The 14,849-nt window shown below is 35.3% G+C and overlaps 3 protein-coding genes and 1 non-coding gene across 5 annotated transcripts; 1 reads left to right on the top strand and 3 right to left on the bottom strand.

Moving 5' to 3' along the window:
- Positions 1-6,872: 6,872 nt before the first annotated feature.
- Positions 6,873-6,945, bottom strand: TRNAR-CCU (transfer RNA arginine (anticodon CCU)). Its single transcript has one exon. It is a non-coding gene; the product is annotated as a tRNA-Arg (tRNA).
- A 140-nt stretch (positions 6,946-7,085) lies between these two features.
- LOC130933692 (uncharacterized) lies at positions 7,086-9,373 on the top strand. The gene is made up of 9 exons (XM_057863312.1): positions 7,086-7,208; positions 7,305-7,508; positions 7,611-7,701; positions 7,999-8,069; positions 8,279-8,330; positions 8,416-8,495; positions 8,595-8,707; positions 8,876-8,975; positions 9,153-9,373. Exons 1-9 carry the CDS (start codon positions 7,094-7,096, stop codon positions 9,245-9,247), a joined length of 921 nt encoding a protein of 306 aa, XP_057719295.1. The 5' UTR covers positions 7,086-7,093; the 3' UTR covers positions 9,248-9,373.
- A 100-nt stretch (positions 9,374-9,473) lies between these two features.
- Positions 9,474-11,942, bottom strand: LOC130933074 (MATH domain and coiled-coil domain-containing protein At3g58270-like). Of its 2 annotated transcripts, none has more exons than XM_057862583.1 (3): positions 11,623-11,942; positions 11,345-11,505; positions 9,474-10,588 (listed from the first exon to the last, which is right to left on the bottom strand). In XM_057862583.1, exons 1-3 carry the CDS (start codon positions 11,739-11,741, stop codon positions 9,669-9,671), a joined length of 1,200 nt encoding a protein of 399 aa, XP_057718566.1. In that variant the 5' UTR covers positions 11,742-11,942; the 3' UTR covers positions 9,474-9,668. The 2 variants fall into 2 exon arrangements, with proteins under 2 accessions (XP_057718566.1, XP_057718567.1); XM_057862584.1 differs by having other exon boundaries at positions 11,345-11,501; positions 11,623-11,767.
- A 327-nt stretch (positions 11,943-12,269) lies between these two features.
- Positions 12,270-14,644, bottom strand: LOC130933075 (MATH domain and coiled-coil domain-containing protein At3g58410-like). Its single transcript, XM_057862585.1, has 3 exons — positions 14,381-14,644; positions 14,139-14,293; positions 12,270-13,373 (listed from the first exon to the last, which is right to left on the bottom strand). Exons 1-3 carry the CDS (start codon positions 14,482-14,484, stop codon positions 12,553-12,555), a joined length of 1,080 nt encoding a protein of 359 aa, XP_057718568.1. The 5' UTR covers positions 14,485-14,644; the 3' UTR covers positions 12,270-12,552.
- Positions 14,645-14,849: the final 205 nt, after the last annotated feature.

Raw genomic sequence — 14,849 nt, 5'->3', positions numbered from 1 at the left:
AATTGAGGCAATAATTTAAAATTCTATAATTATAATTTAATCAAATACTAATAGTAAAACCAAATTACCTAAACAATATTGAACCTATTATAGTCCTTAGTCATGTATAGAATAGAATCATTCTTGTAACGACAACCAACTGAAATAACATCGTAAGTTTTAATATTTAGAATTCGTGTAAAATCAAACCATCCTCTTGTTAGATAAGCTTCATCATCCGCTATCCATGCAATGCGGCAAGATATAGAATTGTCACACCGAGAAACCAAACTAACTCTTATTCCCCTCAATGGCATTGCATGCATGCAAAAGAAAGCTGGTAATTTCTGAAAAAAATCAAAATATGTTAAAAAAATTATTCTAATAATGAACAACTTAAACTAAAAAAATTTAAATATATTACCAATCGTTGAAATTGCATATCTGAATTTGTCACGAATTTAGCAAAACTGAACTGAAACTGAGGGAATTCAATTTCATTATGTGCTCCACTCCGAAGATTTTCGGACAGACGTAAAAAGCATGGAGGGGATGGAACTTGAACTTGCCCTATAAAATTCCGTGGATGCAATTCCTCAATCCAAAATCAAGCTCCTCCTAAGAAATCTAACTTTAACCACATTCCATTGGGTTGGTCATAATAGGTGAGTAGATCCAACCATCCTTCGATAAAGTAGAGACTATTGCCTCTTCTTTGAACGCTTACATCCATGTAGTTGGAACCCGAATCAATGAAGACAATTTGATGAGGTATTTCATGGATGTGATGCATTGTAAATGATTGTGGCAAAAGACAATCGAACTGGAACATTAGACGATAAGAATAACTTAGAGTAAAAACAAATAAAAAATTATCAAAAGAATAATATAATAGAATGAGTATATAAAAAATATTATAAAAAATTATAAATTGTACCTTAAAAGGATCAACTTCAATAAAAAACGAAGAATACATTCTTATTCTATGAAGTAGTAAAAAAACCACTAAATATAAAATTATGAATTGACTCTCAAATTTAGATTCATGTACCACAGGAAAACACTATATATAGACTTTAGTAAAACAAAAATAAATATGTAAATTACTTATTATTAAGATAATTTTTTAATAATGCATTAAATTTTGATTTGATACAATTATAATGAAGATATGTTTCTAAATTAGTATAATTATATATTATTCATTAAATATTAATTACAATATAATTATATTAAAGATATTTTTTATAAAATAATTTAAAAAAATTATTTGATATACGTGAATCGGGTAACAAAGATTTATTATTATTATTATTACTACTATTATTGATATTATTATTATCATTAAAATTATTAAAAGTATTTTTAATTGATAATTGATAAGTAATTTAATAGTGCATTAAATATTGATTTGATATAATTATAATGAAGATATGTTGCTAAATTAGTATAATTATATATTATTCATTTAGTATTAATTATAATATAATTACAATAAAATAATTCAGAATAGAAAAAAAATTTTATTCGTTTTGGAGGGAAAACGGAGGCATGAGAGATCGACACGTCACCTTTAGTAGCTGGGGGAAAACCCAGTTTTAGTATATTAAGTAGATAGACTATTATAATTTTTAAAGGTATAAACAAATTATAATTTTTATATTCACAAATATTAAAGTCTTTGTAATTATAAATATTGTTTTCAAAACAAAATAAACATAATTCAAAACATAATTATAAATATTGTCTCTAAAACAAAATAAACATAATCCAAAACACTCAATTTTTATCTTCATTCTCTTGTAAGTTGGGTTGGGGGAAGTTGGATTTTGGCAAAAAAAATAATAAAAATACCCCTTTCCAAAAAAGATTAAGCCCGGCGGGTAAGTCTGCCCCGCCCTGCCAAAACCTGCGATTTAAGCGGTACGGGTTAGACAGGCTTTTGCTATTTGGCGGTCCCAATTTTTTAACCTGATCTGCCTTTTTTAGCGGGTTATGTGGGCTAACTCGACAGATTTAGGCCCGTTTGTCACCATACTATTTAAAGGATGGTGTTTCATTGTGTAATTTTGAGATGTTCTATAGTTCAGAAATAATTAAAAAAATTAGAATTAGAAAAAATTGATTAAGAATAAAGTAATAATAAATTAATAATAAGAGTCATATGTATAATATGTAAATAGATTAAATAGTATAAAATTTGAATATTTGTAACTTAAAATTTGTTATTATTGATATTATTATTATGATATGTTTATTGGATGTTTATATTTAATTAATAATGGGGAGTTATAGTCTTAATTGGTTGTGACGGTTGTAGTGCATAGTGCATATCCATTAAAAAAAAGAAATAGAAAAACTTATGCTAATAAAACAGTCACTATTAAATACAAATAAATAATAATAAATTAAAAATGATATTCAAGAACAACACAAGAATATTAAAAAATAAATTCAAATCTTATAAAACAACTTATTATTTTTATTTTTAAAATTTTTTTACTAAAAATTAATTAGTTAATTTTTAAAGTTTGTCAAATAATCAAAATTATTGGAATAACAACATTAAAAGAGAAAATAAAACTTAATATAAAAGAAGTTGTTATCCATTTTTAGGTTTTTTTATTGAAATAAATAAACAAAAAACATTATTTCCTTAAATACGCACCCCTCAAAATTGTTATCAAAATGTGTAGAACTAACTCTCGGTCAGACAGTCACCACCCATGAAATGGGTTTAGCAACCATTTCATAGATGCCCCCTATGAAATGGATCCAAAGCTGACAGGAGAAGTGTTGACCACCATTTCAATCCTGCCACCCGCGAAATGGAGGACTGCACATCATTGGAGGCAGCAGCGAAATGGCGACATCAAGGGCTACGCATGCGAAATGGAGCATCTCGCTTTTGGCATCCACGAGTTGGGCCACATCTGTTGCGGCACCCACGAAATAACCAAGCCTATGGCGGCAGCAACGAAATGGTGCAGGTTTATGGTGAAGGCTGCAAGTTTCAGGTTGTTGCAGTCCAGTACAAACATGCATTGGGTACATATTGTGGCATGGTAGGGGCAAGTGACTTGGTGTGTATATAAAGGGGAGGAGGGGAGGGACCAAGTGTAGCATGAAATGAAAATCGGTGGAAGAGAGGGATGAAAATCATAAATTGTGGAGGAGAGGGGAAAAAAAGTGTGTTTTGGTTAATAATTTTATATTGTGGTTTGATTAGAAAAGCATAACATGGGCGACGGTGGTGGTAGTAACGTCGAGGAAAATTTAAATCGGCTAGACGAGGTTTATATTGCCGCACATTTGATTCACAAGGTTAGTTTCAATGATTCTTTGTTGTCAATTTTGTTTCTACTTTTTTCAGTATAAATAATTTTGGTGTTATTTAATATCGGTCAGTGTAATTTTAAGGGTGCTCTTCATGTATCATGTAGTTCATTTTTAGTTTCATGTACTTTGTATTATCTTCCATGTACCTTGTATTTAGTTTCATGTACTTCGTATTAAGGTTTATGTACTTTGTTGTTTCTTATTTCCAAATTTATGTATTGAATGTTGCTTAGGGTTCACTTGAACTTAGTAAGATTAAAACAAGAGTTAACACAAGCAACACATTCGGCGCTTTAAGAAATTAACAACCAACAAGACACATGTTTCGTTACAATGTAAAATTCAAATCAACTTATAGGAAATACAACCCTGGAGAACATGCAAAGTCTAAGTGGAAGATATATGCGGACAGTTCCGTCTTGTATGACCCGGTTGCCTGCAAAGTCCGCATTGCTTTCCAGGTCCTGGCTCTACCTCGTCCATCTCATTCCTGATCCTTGTCGACACTGGACATCCTTCCATTGTTCTTCGGAGATGGGGATTGGGGACAAGCCGTTCATCTTCGTATGGAGGCCACAACTCCTCGTCCGGCATTAGAGGAAATTTCATCTGGTAAACCTAAAACACGCTCTCAACACGATAGACTGGCACGACATAAGGCTGCCAATCAAGCCTTGTGTGTGCGCATGCATGCTGCCAACGCATGAGCACATGGATAGTGCAATGCCTTGAATTATCCACAGTCACATCTGCCATGTTCTAGGTAAACCCTGAAACGCAACTGGACCCCGACGGCCGCTATCTCATCGACTGTGAAGATAGACGTGGCTCTGTCATACGAAATCACAAGCATATGGGAAATACCTTCTCTGTTTGTCAGTATAGCTTTCTGCAGGAATTGCGAAAAAACTTGACCGCATGCGATCTGTGCTTGTGCCTCGCAACCCTTCTTGACAAATAATGCATTAAGACGATGGTAAGTAGACTTCACAATAGCACAAACTAGAAGGTTACGGGTTCCCTTGAGAATAGAGTTGATACATTCCGACAGGTTGGTTGTCATGTGACCATATCGTTGGGTCTCATCACGATGCTGCAACTACTTCGGCGGCTCTAACCTTCGGGTCCTCGTTGCTAATTAACTCAAGGTAGTATTGTACCTGATTTTGTGGCTTAGAATACGCCATGTTGACTAGGTGCCTTTTTGTTTCCTTGCTCTTGAAACTGGTTGCAAAGTTAGAGGCAATATGTCTCACACAGTACACATTGTGTTCCCATCCACACCCAGCCCGCTCTAAAGTAGCCTTTATTGCTGCATGCCGATTAGAGATAAGCAGTATCCCTGGTTGAATCGCTACATGTCTCCTGAGATTCAAAAGAAAAAAGAACCACGACTCCGTGTTCTCCCTTTCGACAATCGCAAAAGCAACGGGCAGGATGTTGTTATTCCCGTCCTGCATGATGCCCATCAACAGGGTCCCTGTGTACTTACCATACAAGTGTGCTCCGTCTACGGAGACTAGTGGCTTACAGTACTTGAAGGCTTCAACACAGGACGGAAACGACAAAAAAACCTGATGAAACATGACACTGTGACGGTCCAATGTATTGCCGACATAGTTCGGTCGTGTTTGGAGGTTAACAATTGTGCCTGACACGACTACACTTAATTAGAACCACACCATAAGGACTCCAACTTATAAATTACCGTAACTTTCAACTGGCAAAAGTACCTGGAACAAAAGCTTGCAGTGCATTGAGATATCTCCGAAGCTGGTCGTATGACTCCTCTCAATCACCATAAATTTTGGCAATTGTCTTCTGTTTTGCGTGCTAAACCTTCTTGTAAAACACCTTGTACCCGTAGGCTGCCTCGACTGATCCTTGCAACCCCTTAATGCAAATAGTAGCATCTGCATGAACCATGGGGAATATATGCTGGCAGATGACGTTGCTATCAAGCTGAGCATGATCTTGAGACATGGAGCTTGCCAAACAACTGTGGAACCCTTCGTATTTTCGAATTACCCAAAATCTGGAGGCCATTGTCTTTGTAACCCATACCATTCAACGACATTAGTCCCCAAACTGCTTGCATTTGCAGACATACCTAGCTTGATCTGACTCTACCACCTTGTATTCCGCACTTCTTCGAATGTTGTAGTTCTTTATAGCAAGCATCGCAGTTTCTATATTTAGAAATTTCAAATCAACCTCCAACTCCATCTCACCGGACAAAGCATAGTTACTCGGTGTGTCTTCAGCGGTGGTCGACATCATGGCACCGAGATTTAAAGACAGATAGTGGCCTGGGGTACCGCTAGATGATCCACCACCCCTCGCACACCAACCGATTCGACACGATTTGAAACATCCCTCTCGCGGTAAACCGATTGGGTTTCGGGAACCACCTCTGCTTTTTCACCACTATCATCTTCGATCTCATCTTCATCAGAAGTTTTTGCCAACCTGTCAACAATACTTTATGGGGATAGAACACGGTTAGAAGGGGAGGGACGTGAACGACGATTTGCTACAGTCTGACCAGGCGTCACAAAGGCGTTGAAGGTTGGACTACGAGCTCTTACAATCTCCTGACCTGGCAGCAAATCTGCCGCACCGAATTTTCGAGCTTGCTCCACATTATTGGAACTAGAGGAGCTTCCTCCAACATCTTGAAGATTCACACATAGTTCCAACGAGTAGATACTTCCAATGCTCCGATGGTAAGAAAACATCATCGAAACTTGTTGGTCAGATTTAATCTGCATTTTTTGATACGCAAACGAGTTGGCGATTGCAACTGGCATTTTGTAAGTCAACTTCATGATTTTCTTCTTTCCGACCATACCAGTATTCATAAGGATCAAATTTTTCAGCTCTTGCAATGATTTTTGGGGCGGGGTCATTATCCACAGTGGATCGTCACAAACAAATGTAATACCTTTAGATGTATGAGAAATTTCTCCATTAGGATATACAATAATGTAGATATTTTCAAAAGTCATAGGCACAACAACGTACCAACTAGAGTATTTTATAAAGAAGGTGAAGAGATGGAGATGGGAGAGAGTTGTTGAAGATAGAAGAGAGTGGTTGGAGATGGATTACTCGAAGACACAACAATAATTTCCAACTGTGGTTTCAAACTGGCGGCCCCAGCCCTATATATAACGAAATCCATGCTCTATTTCGCGAGAGGTGCACCTGAGTTGCTCCAATTCGTGTGGGGTACAATTGAGTTGCCATTTCGTTTGTATCTCCTAGGATTTGGTCTAATTCATGGGTGCCCTGCCTTAAATGCCCATTTCTTGAGCGCCTTTCACATAATGGCACCTCAACCCAATTCGTGGACGCCTGGCTTAAGGTGGAGGCTAAACCCATTTTGTGGATGGTGGATCCACTTTTATGTAATAATAATCGGTAAATTGTCTTTCACATTAGCATAAACATAAAACATTGTGAAATATAGATCCACTAATAAGAGTAGTGTGTGCAACTGTGCATAAACATAAAACATTGTGAAAAATATAAAAAGAAATATAAAGCTAAATCGCGCCAGGTAGGGGTCGAACCTACGACTTTCTGCTTAGGAAACAGACGCTCTATCCACTGAGCTACAGGCGCTTCACGAGCTGACATACTCAATTTTCTTTACTACTTTCTTTTTGAGAAATTTGAAATTCCCGCCGAACTCCTCTTCTTCGAGAAGGAGCTGCAAAGGGGTATTCATTATTCACAGTTGTTGCAGAGAGAGAGAGAGAGAAAGAAGACGATGTCGGAGGATGCAATATGGAAATTCTGCAACGCGCTGGCATCATTCTGCAACCAACTTCAGTCCAATTCCGATGCTCTCAAATTATCTATAGATCGCCGCCCCATTCCTCTCGGTAAATCTTTCCACAAAATTCAAATTCAAATTCAAATCAATCTTCAACCATCTCAGCACTCGAAATTTGTAATTTTAATTGCACTGTTCATCGCAGATTCTGCATCTTCCACCTTCGTTCAATCCCTTAACCGCCGCGTATCCACCTCCGCCGCCGACCTCGAGCTCCTGGACTCGATGTCGTTCGGCACCGTCTCCTTCGAAGAGCTGTTAGGTCACTGCAACGAACTCTATAAGAAAAACCACTCCGATCTACTTGAACTCGAAGATCGTCTCAAGAGCAGCTACGGCTACGTTCCAGGTGCTTCTTACTTCCTCTTCTCGCTCCTCTTTCCATTTTTATTTTGCATTTTTTCCCTTCCTTTGTTTTGTTGGATTGAGAATTTTCCATTTCGGGAATTAGCTCCAGATTTTGAGGATGAAGAGGATGATGAAGAAGAAGAAGGAGAGATTCTAGCTCCTGTGCCGGATTCTAGCTTCAACGAAGATGATTTGTATCCTTCTCCGATTTTTGGCTCCTGAATAATTTTTAACATAGAACTGAAAAAAATGAAAACAAAAAATTCTGAAGATGAAATAGTGAAATTATGTTGATCTGCCACCCTGAATGATACCAAAATCAATTCACATATGATTGTGTTTTACATTTTGATCCATTTGATTTATTTCTGTACTATGTTTTCAGAAATTCTGTATTGAAGCTATGAAAACTGAAAAGATTAGATGACGATATGATATTTTCATTCCGTTTGATTTTATTGGTGTCTGTCCCTTAATCTAATTCTCTTCAGATTTGATGAATCTATGAGTTTGAAACAACTTGGACTCTCAGATGCTTGTCTGGCCACGTTAGCATCTGGAGGTTAGTGATACTGATATGCCACTTGCCTCCATTGGCTTTCTTGTTGGTTGTGAGAATTTCATGCATATGTTTTGGTTCCAATATTCTTCATTTTCTGGTTAAAAGGGATGTCACTTGATCTGGTCTTGTGGTCATGTTGATGTTGATTTCATGAAAACAAAACTTTTGCTTTAATTATTTGTTTGTTACTAACTCTATTTGTACCACTATCTTATTTTCTTGCACCGGTGCTGCTGATTTATTTCCACAAGAACCTGAGAAGTAAGTTAAAAGTTGTGAATATTATTTCCACATTTCTGTAGATGATTGCTGCAAGTTTCTCATTTTCTGAGCAATGGTTGAACAGGGATCAAGAGTTTAAGCTGCAGCAGCAACCTGTTGTAGACAAAATAGTGGCATCTGAGGGGAGGAATTTCTTATCTGATGGTAATAGTTTTCTTTCTTGCTTCAATACTTCAAATCCCACCATAAGCCACGAAGAGATTTTTTTTTTTTTTTAATGTATTATTTTTAAACTAAATTTAGAGGCAAACAAGGAGAATTTAGAGTCAGCTGAACCTTCCAGCTCTCTTATAAAGATATCGGAAAGAGAATTTGAATGTCTTCCTGGCTACATGAAGGGTCTAGTGACATGGGAGGTGAGGTTCTTTGTGTCTAACTAGATGTTTCTTTACAATTTACATGGATTATTGTTCTTTAGTGTTCTTTAAACTCTAGTAATTTGTCTGTCTTCACAGTCGTGTGTGCATTTACTTGATCTATTTAACACTTTTTTTGGGGGTTCTTTGTTCAACTTGATCTCCTAGGATTTACTTGTAGCTGTTGATAAAATCAATTCAAGCCTCAGGAAGAAAACCAATGGAGGCAACTACTTCCGGCAAGATGAAATCCCTTCATTTGATTTAGGTAGTCAAACTGTTCCATCTCTGCCCTTATCTGTTTTTTCTTTTTCTTATTCAACCACCACAAAATAACACTGCGAGATTACCCATTAAAATGCATTAGCCTTTCCATAAAATCCATTATCATAAATTTATATGAACATTTCCACCAACATTGTATTTTATTTTTTTCGCTTTTCAGGTCCTAAAGCAAGATCATATTTGCTGGTTTTGGTGCGCATGAACCGGTTGGTTGTTGAACCAATTGATGGAATACTATCGTACAGAGTATTGTAGATGTGAAAACCAGTGAAGAACTGTGTTTCATGAAGAGGACAGGAAGAAAGCACATAGCTAGTTATAAAAGTCTCAGTAATTTCAATGAACTGTCTTTGAGGTTTTAAATTCTGTGATCCATTCCCATTTGAAGCTTGAGTGTAAAATCTGCATATACCTTCTCTTTGTAACGATAAAGGTATTTGTAGCTATTTGTTATTGAACAATGTTAATAACAGAAGTCGATAGGATTAGAAAGCATTTATATGAGAAAGCTCATCACCTTTTAGTTTTTGTGCCTATTAATACACTAGTAAATTAATTGTGCTGTGTCATTTTTCCTGTTTTTAATACCAAATGCAATATTTATCTTATAAATATAATAGATTGGTACATAAGCAGAACGAAATTATTGTGTATGGTGGGTGCAATATGGAAATAATTAAGATATGACATAGCCATAACCATAACCATATCCCAGTTCCTTATCCATGTCCTTTTCTTCAAATCCCATTTGTACCTCTGCCATTTCCAAGTCTCTCTTTGCCAACTCAAGATCGATTTCTGCCACAGCCATTTTGGCTCTGAGCATCTTCATCTCAATCTCCAAACCAATAACATTCTCCTTTAGGGTCTTCACTCTTTCCAAGTAACCTTTCATGTCCAATGCAGATTCAACATGCGGCTCCAACCAACTCAGCTCGAATCCGAACAACTGAAGCTCCTCCCAAAGACATTGGAGTTTGTTGAATGCATTCTCGTCCATGTCCTTTGCCTTTGTTGTCTTGAGGAAATGTAGAACTTGACCTAATGCTATGAATGCCCATTGAATGAATTTCGGACTCTTTCTCATTTGGCTTTGGATCAGCGAAGGGTGCCATGAACATACCTCTTCCAACAAGGGAACATAAGCTTTTTCTTCTTCTCCTAAACTTTTCACATCTAGAATCTCACTAAGAGTAGTAGTGTTTAAGGGCACTACTAAAGGTTCATCATCACATATAATAGTAGGATATAATAGAGGTGGTGCTGTAGGCACATAGTGTACTACATCATCTGAATTAGGTTGTGATGTTGTTATTCCATTAACATCATCTTCTTGGGTTGTGGTGGAAGTTGAACGGCTCAGTGTCTCATTTGAAGTTTGATTATTAGAGTGATGAGTAGATGATGAGACATTATTATTAGTATTACTAATATTAAAAATGTTGGTGTCAAATGCAACATCGGAGACAGAGATTCGGACTTCAATGATGCAAACATTGTTGAGGAGATATCCTTGTTTAGGATCATAGAAGTCATTCAGAGCCACAAAGCTTGAACCCCAGCTACGGTATCCAGCATTGAACTTCTGTTGTGTCTCTGCACAATATTATATATTATTGCAAACATTAGAAATTAAATACATTTTAATATGAATTTAATTTTGACGCACTATCAGTATAAAGTAATTTTATACGTGCATCTAATTGTATAACGATACATCAATAAAAAAAAATACTTTTTACATTAACTGCGTGAATGATCATCTAAAAGAATTACACGATTGTTGTAAAATGTTTTACGTTGTCAGAATATTAAAATTGAACTCTTCTAATATTTCATATAAAGATGATCATTAAAACTATAAGAAAATTTTATATATTTAATTAAATTATTTAATATAATATGTATTTTATTTTACATAATATTTTTATACTAAGATATTTTCAGGTAAAAAGTCAACTCATAATTATGTTACATACACTACACATTGTTTGGATTGAGGGAATTTGAAGGGAAAGAAAATGGGAAAAAAGAAAATGGATGGAAAAGTAAGTTTTTGTTGTTTGGATGAGAAGAGAAAATAGGAAGGAAAGAAAAAAAATTGTGTGGGCCCACTAAATTATTTTCTTCCCACAAATGAGATGAAAATGAAAAGAAATGTAACACATATGAATAAAATTACACATTTATCCCTTATCATTAATAAATTATAATTTACATATAATATAGATAAGGGTGTTAATGTAATTTTATACTATTATGAATTTTGATTCAAGGTTAATAATCATAACAACAGTGACATATAAAGAAAGAAAATTAAAAGTAACCATTCATTAATGTAACATGCATTACCTCTTACAACTGACTTTTGGGGATCCATATGATTAATTAGAGCTAAACTGAAATATGCATATTTGCTCCATCCAAATGATGGTACAGAACCTCCAACCTTCAAATACAATGATAAATACTCCATACCTTTTGCTTTTTCTATTCGATGCACATGTATCTGCCTAAGATTAACAAAAATATCAACATTTCTCTAAATTGAGTTACCTATATAATATCTCCAATTAAATAAAAACTATATATATATGAACCATATGTAACAATTAACAAGTATCTATTACCATTTACAACCACCAACTTGGAAGGACTTGGATCGTAGCTTCTTGGTGTTCTTCTTTGAGAAATTTTCAATTACCCATGTGAACTTCTCAATCTCCTTTCCTTGCTGATAATTCTCCATAATCCCAATAGCTATGAAGCTAAATCTGCACCCTCAACAAATCAATAAAAGTCAACTAAATTGGGCCTATGAAATAATTGATGAACCTCAAACGAATTTAAAGGGTTCATAATCCGAAGCATTACTTCAATGAAATTTCTGAGAAAAGTGCTTCCAATATTATGGAAGTTGCCTATATATACTAACAGAACAAGGTACCAGAATTTCTAGCATTAGTTTAATTGTTTTGACTTCAGAGAAAATATATCTTAATCAACTAGAATTATATGTGCATAAATTAAAATGAAAAGTAGGTGCTGAGTTAATTGTTTTGCACCACAAAAGTCATACTAGTACCATTTAAATATATTTGAATTTGAATGCTACTACCTCAGTAGAACCTTAATTATAACAAGTCTACTTATCGGTTGGACACGGATATGAGATGAGTAATTCTATTTATGCACAAAAGATAACTTAACTTAGGATTCACATTTTAGAATAATAACATGACATGATTATCAGTTAATGAATATCATGATTTTTATTGAGAGTTCCTCATAGCCAACCAAGAATGTTTGTGAGAGAACATAAGATGAGAAAATACCACATCCAACTCAAAAACCTTAAAGTAGTAAATTAATAGGTTTCTCATCTTATAAACTCCTCACTCTTCTTTACTTTCTTCAATGTGAGACTAATTTCATACACTACTCCTCACAATTGCAACATTAACATAGAAGGCAGCTAAATTTTCTATCCTCCACCATGATTTGGGACTAAAAGTGGATGAATAAGGAATGAAGAGGGTCTAAATAACACTATTGTTTTCCTAAAACATGGAATAGCCTAACACATCATTCATATCTATCTCTTTGTAACCTTTTCTTGCCTCAGCCAAAGCTTTCCTTGCTTCCACAAACTCAGCTTCTGCAGCAGCAAGTTCTCCCCTCAGATTCTTCATCTTGATCTCAATGGCAACCAAATTGTCACTTAAATCATCCATACCCGCTGCTCTTTCCAAATGAGACTTCATTCCCAGTGCAGATTGAACATAAGGCTCCAACCAAGTTAAGTTGAATCCTGAGGACCTAACAAGCTCCTCCCATAAACCTTTCAGATAATTACAGCCATCTTCATCCATGTCCTTCACCTTGCTTGTCTTGAGGAAATGCAGAACTTGGCCTAAAGACGTGAATGCCCATATTTTGAATCGTTCGCTTCGGTTCCTCTGGCTCTGTATTAGATCAGGATGCCACATGCAGGCATCTTCCACCAATGGAACAAAAGATGCTTCTTCTTTACCAAAACTGTCCAAATTTATGATGTCCTTTAGTGTTAAATCTGAACATTCATCTTCATCTTCAGTTCGACTAGACCTGCAGGTCGCGGAAGTAAGTGTCTCGCTCCCATCTGTTGATTCTGTTTCTTGATCATCAAGCAAGATAGAGATAGAGTCACTTGCTGGACTAATGCTACTACTGGTTTTTCTTAATTTGATAGCATGAGGCGGAACATCAGAAACACAAACATGAGCTTCAATGATACATGTGTTATTGACTAGATACCCTTGGTTAGGATCATAGAAGTCACTGAGGGTAAGGAATGTTGAGCCCCAACTGCGATATCCTCCATTGAACTTCTGCTGAGTCTCTGGGGAAATTTTACAAACAGCTGGTGTTAAAATTCCATGATCCAATAAAAATAACATCATGAGTGATAGATACATTTTCTGTTGTTGAGTGTAGACAAACGAATGAGTCTCACATGTAAGATGACAAATGGCGAATTCCCAATTTGAAAATTTGCTTCAACAAAGTTTGGAAATCTAAATGTGAGAGATATATTTTCAAAATATGTGAAAAACTATATTTAAAAGGTTACATCTCTTCATGAAGTTGTGACTTATTCAAAAGTTGCAACTTATTAAAAGATGGTAATTCATTGAATATTTATATCTTCTAAAATAAATGTTTTTATTTATAAGTGAGTTGTTGCATGTTGCATATACTTATTTGTGGTAACTCTATCTCAATTCTCAACACTTTTTTTTGTGCGTAGAAGAAAGAATAGAAAATATCATTATGTAAACTATCATTTGGTGTAAGGCTTGACTGAGTGCAGAAAAGTGTTCTTCATTGTATCTTGCAAGAAATTCGCCAGAAACCTATTTTGCACACCATATTAAATTGGTGGGGGCGAATTAATCCTAAAAGAGTGTGTAATACGCGCCTTGAAAAGTTGCATTATTATATTTTCTAATCTTTCTTGTTGCCGTTTTAGTTCTATTGTTCTCATCTCCCAAATCTCAAGTATTCCAACTAAAGGATTCACACTCTTAAGTATGTATATAGTGACAACCACATAAGATGGATTTAAAAAGTTGGAGAAGAAAATAAAACAAAGGGATGTGTGTACCCTTTACAATTGACTTGTTGGCATCAACCTGATTTGTAAGAACCAACTTGAAATATGTGTTTCTGCTCCAACCATAAGCCGGTAGAGAATCCGCAACCATCAAATACAACGAGAAATGGTTAACGTCCCTCCTTAATGGATACAAACGGATCCTCCTGTTAAGATAATTAAGAAGCACACCATAATTAACGAAATTAAAAGAGTTGTAGTAATTAACATTAAACAAGTGTATGTACTACTACCATTTATGATGTCCTATACGGAAAGCCTTGGATTGTAGATTCTTGGTGTTCTGTTTAGAGAAGTTTTGGATTTTCCACGTGAATGTCTCAAAACTAATACTCATATTGTGAGTAAGTAAAGTAAAGGATATGAAAACTGTAAAGGCAGATATGAAAAGAAAGTGGAATGAGAAGAAGGTGAATGGAGAATGGGAATGTAAGTCAAGTCAACCGTGTTGTAACTTGTAACATCATCGTGTAATGTAAGGAATGACGTTTTTGTAGTAAAATTACATTGAAACTTGAGATTCATGAATGTCCACAATTAAATGGGACCATTGCTACATCACAAATAGGGTCCAGAAAATGAGATTATTTTTTTTTTTGAATAATAAAAAGAAAAAGGAAATTTCAATGAAGGAACTTGCAGGCTGCAGCATGCTTTAGAAATTACACCTCATTTTTATATTTGGAGATTAATTTTGTCAAG

This window comes from Arachis stenosperma, chromosome 6 (genome assembly GCF_014773155.1).
Source record: "Arachis stenosperma cultivar V10309 chromosome 6, arast.V10309.gnm1.PFL2, whole genome shotgun sequence".
Classification (NCBI taxonomy): Eukaryota; Viridiplantae; Streptophyta; class Magnoliopsida; order Fabales; family Fabaceae; genus Arachis; species Arachis stenosperma.
This window is presented reverse-complemented; position numbering and strand designations above follow the sequence as displayed.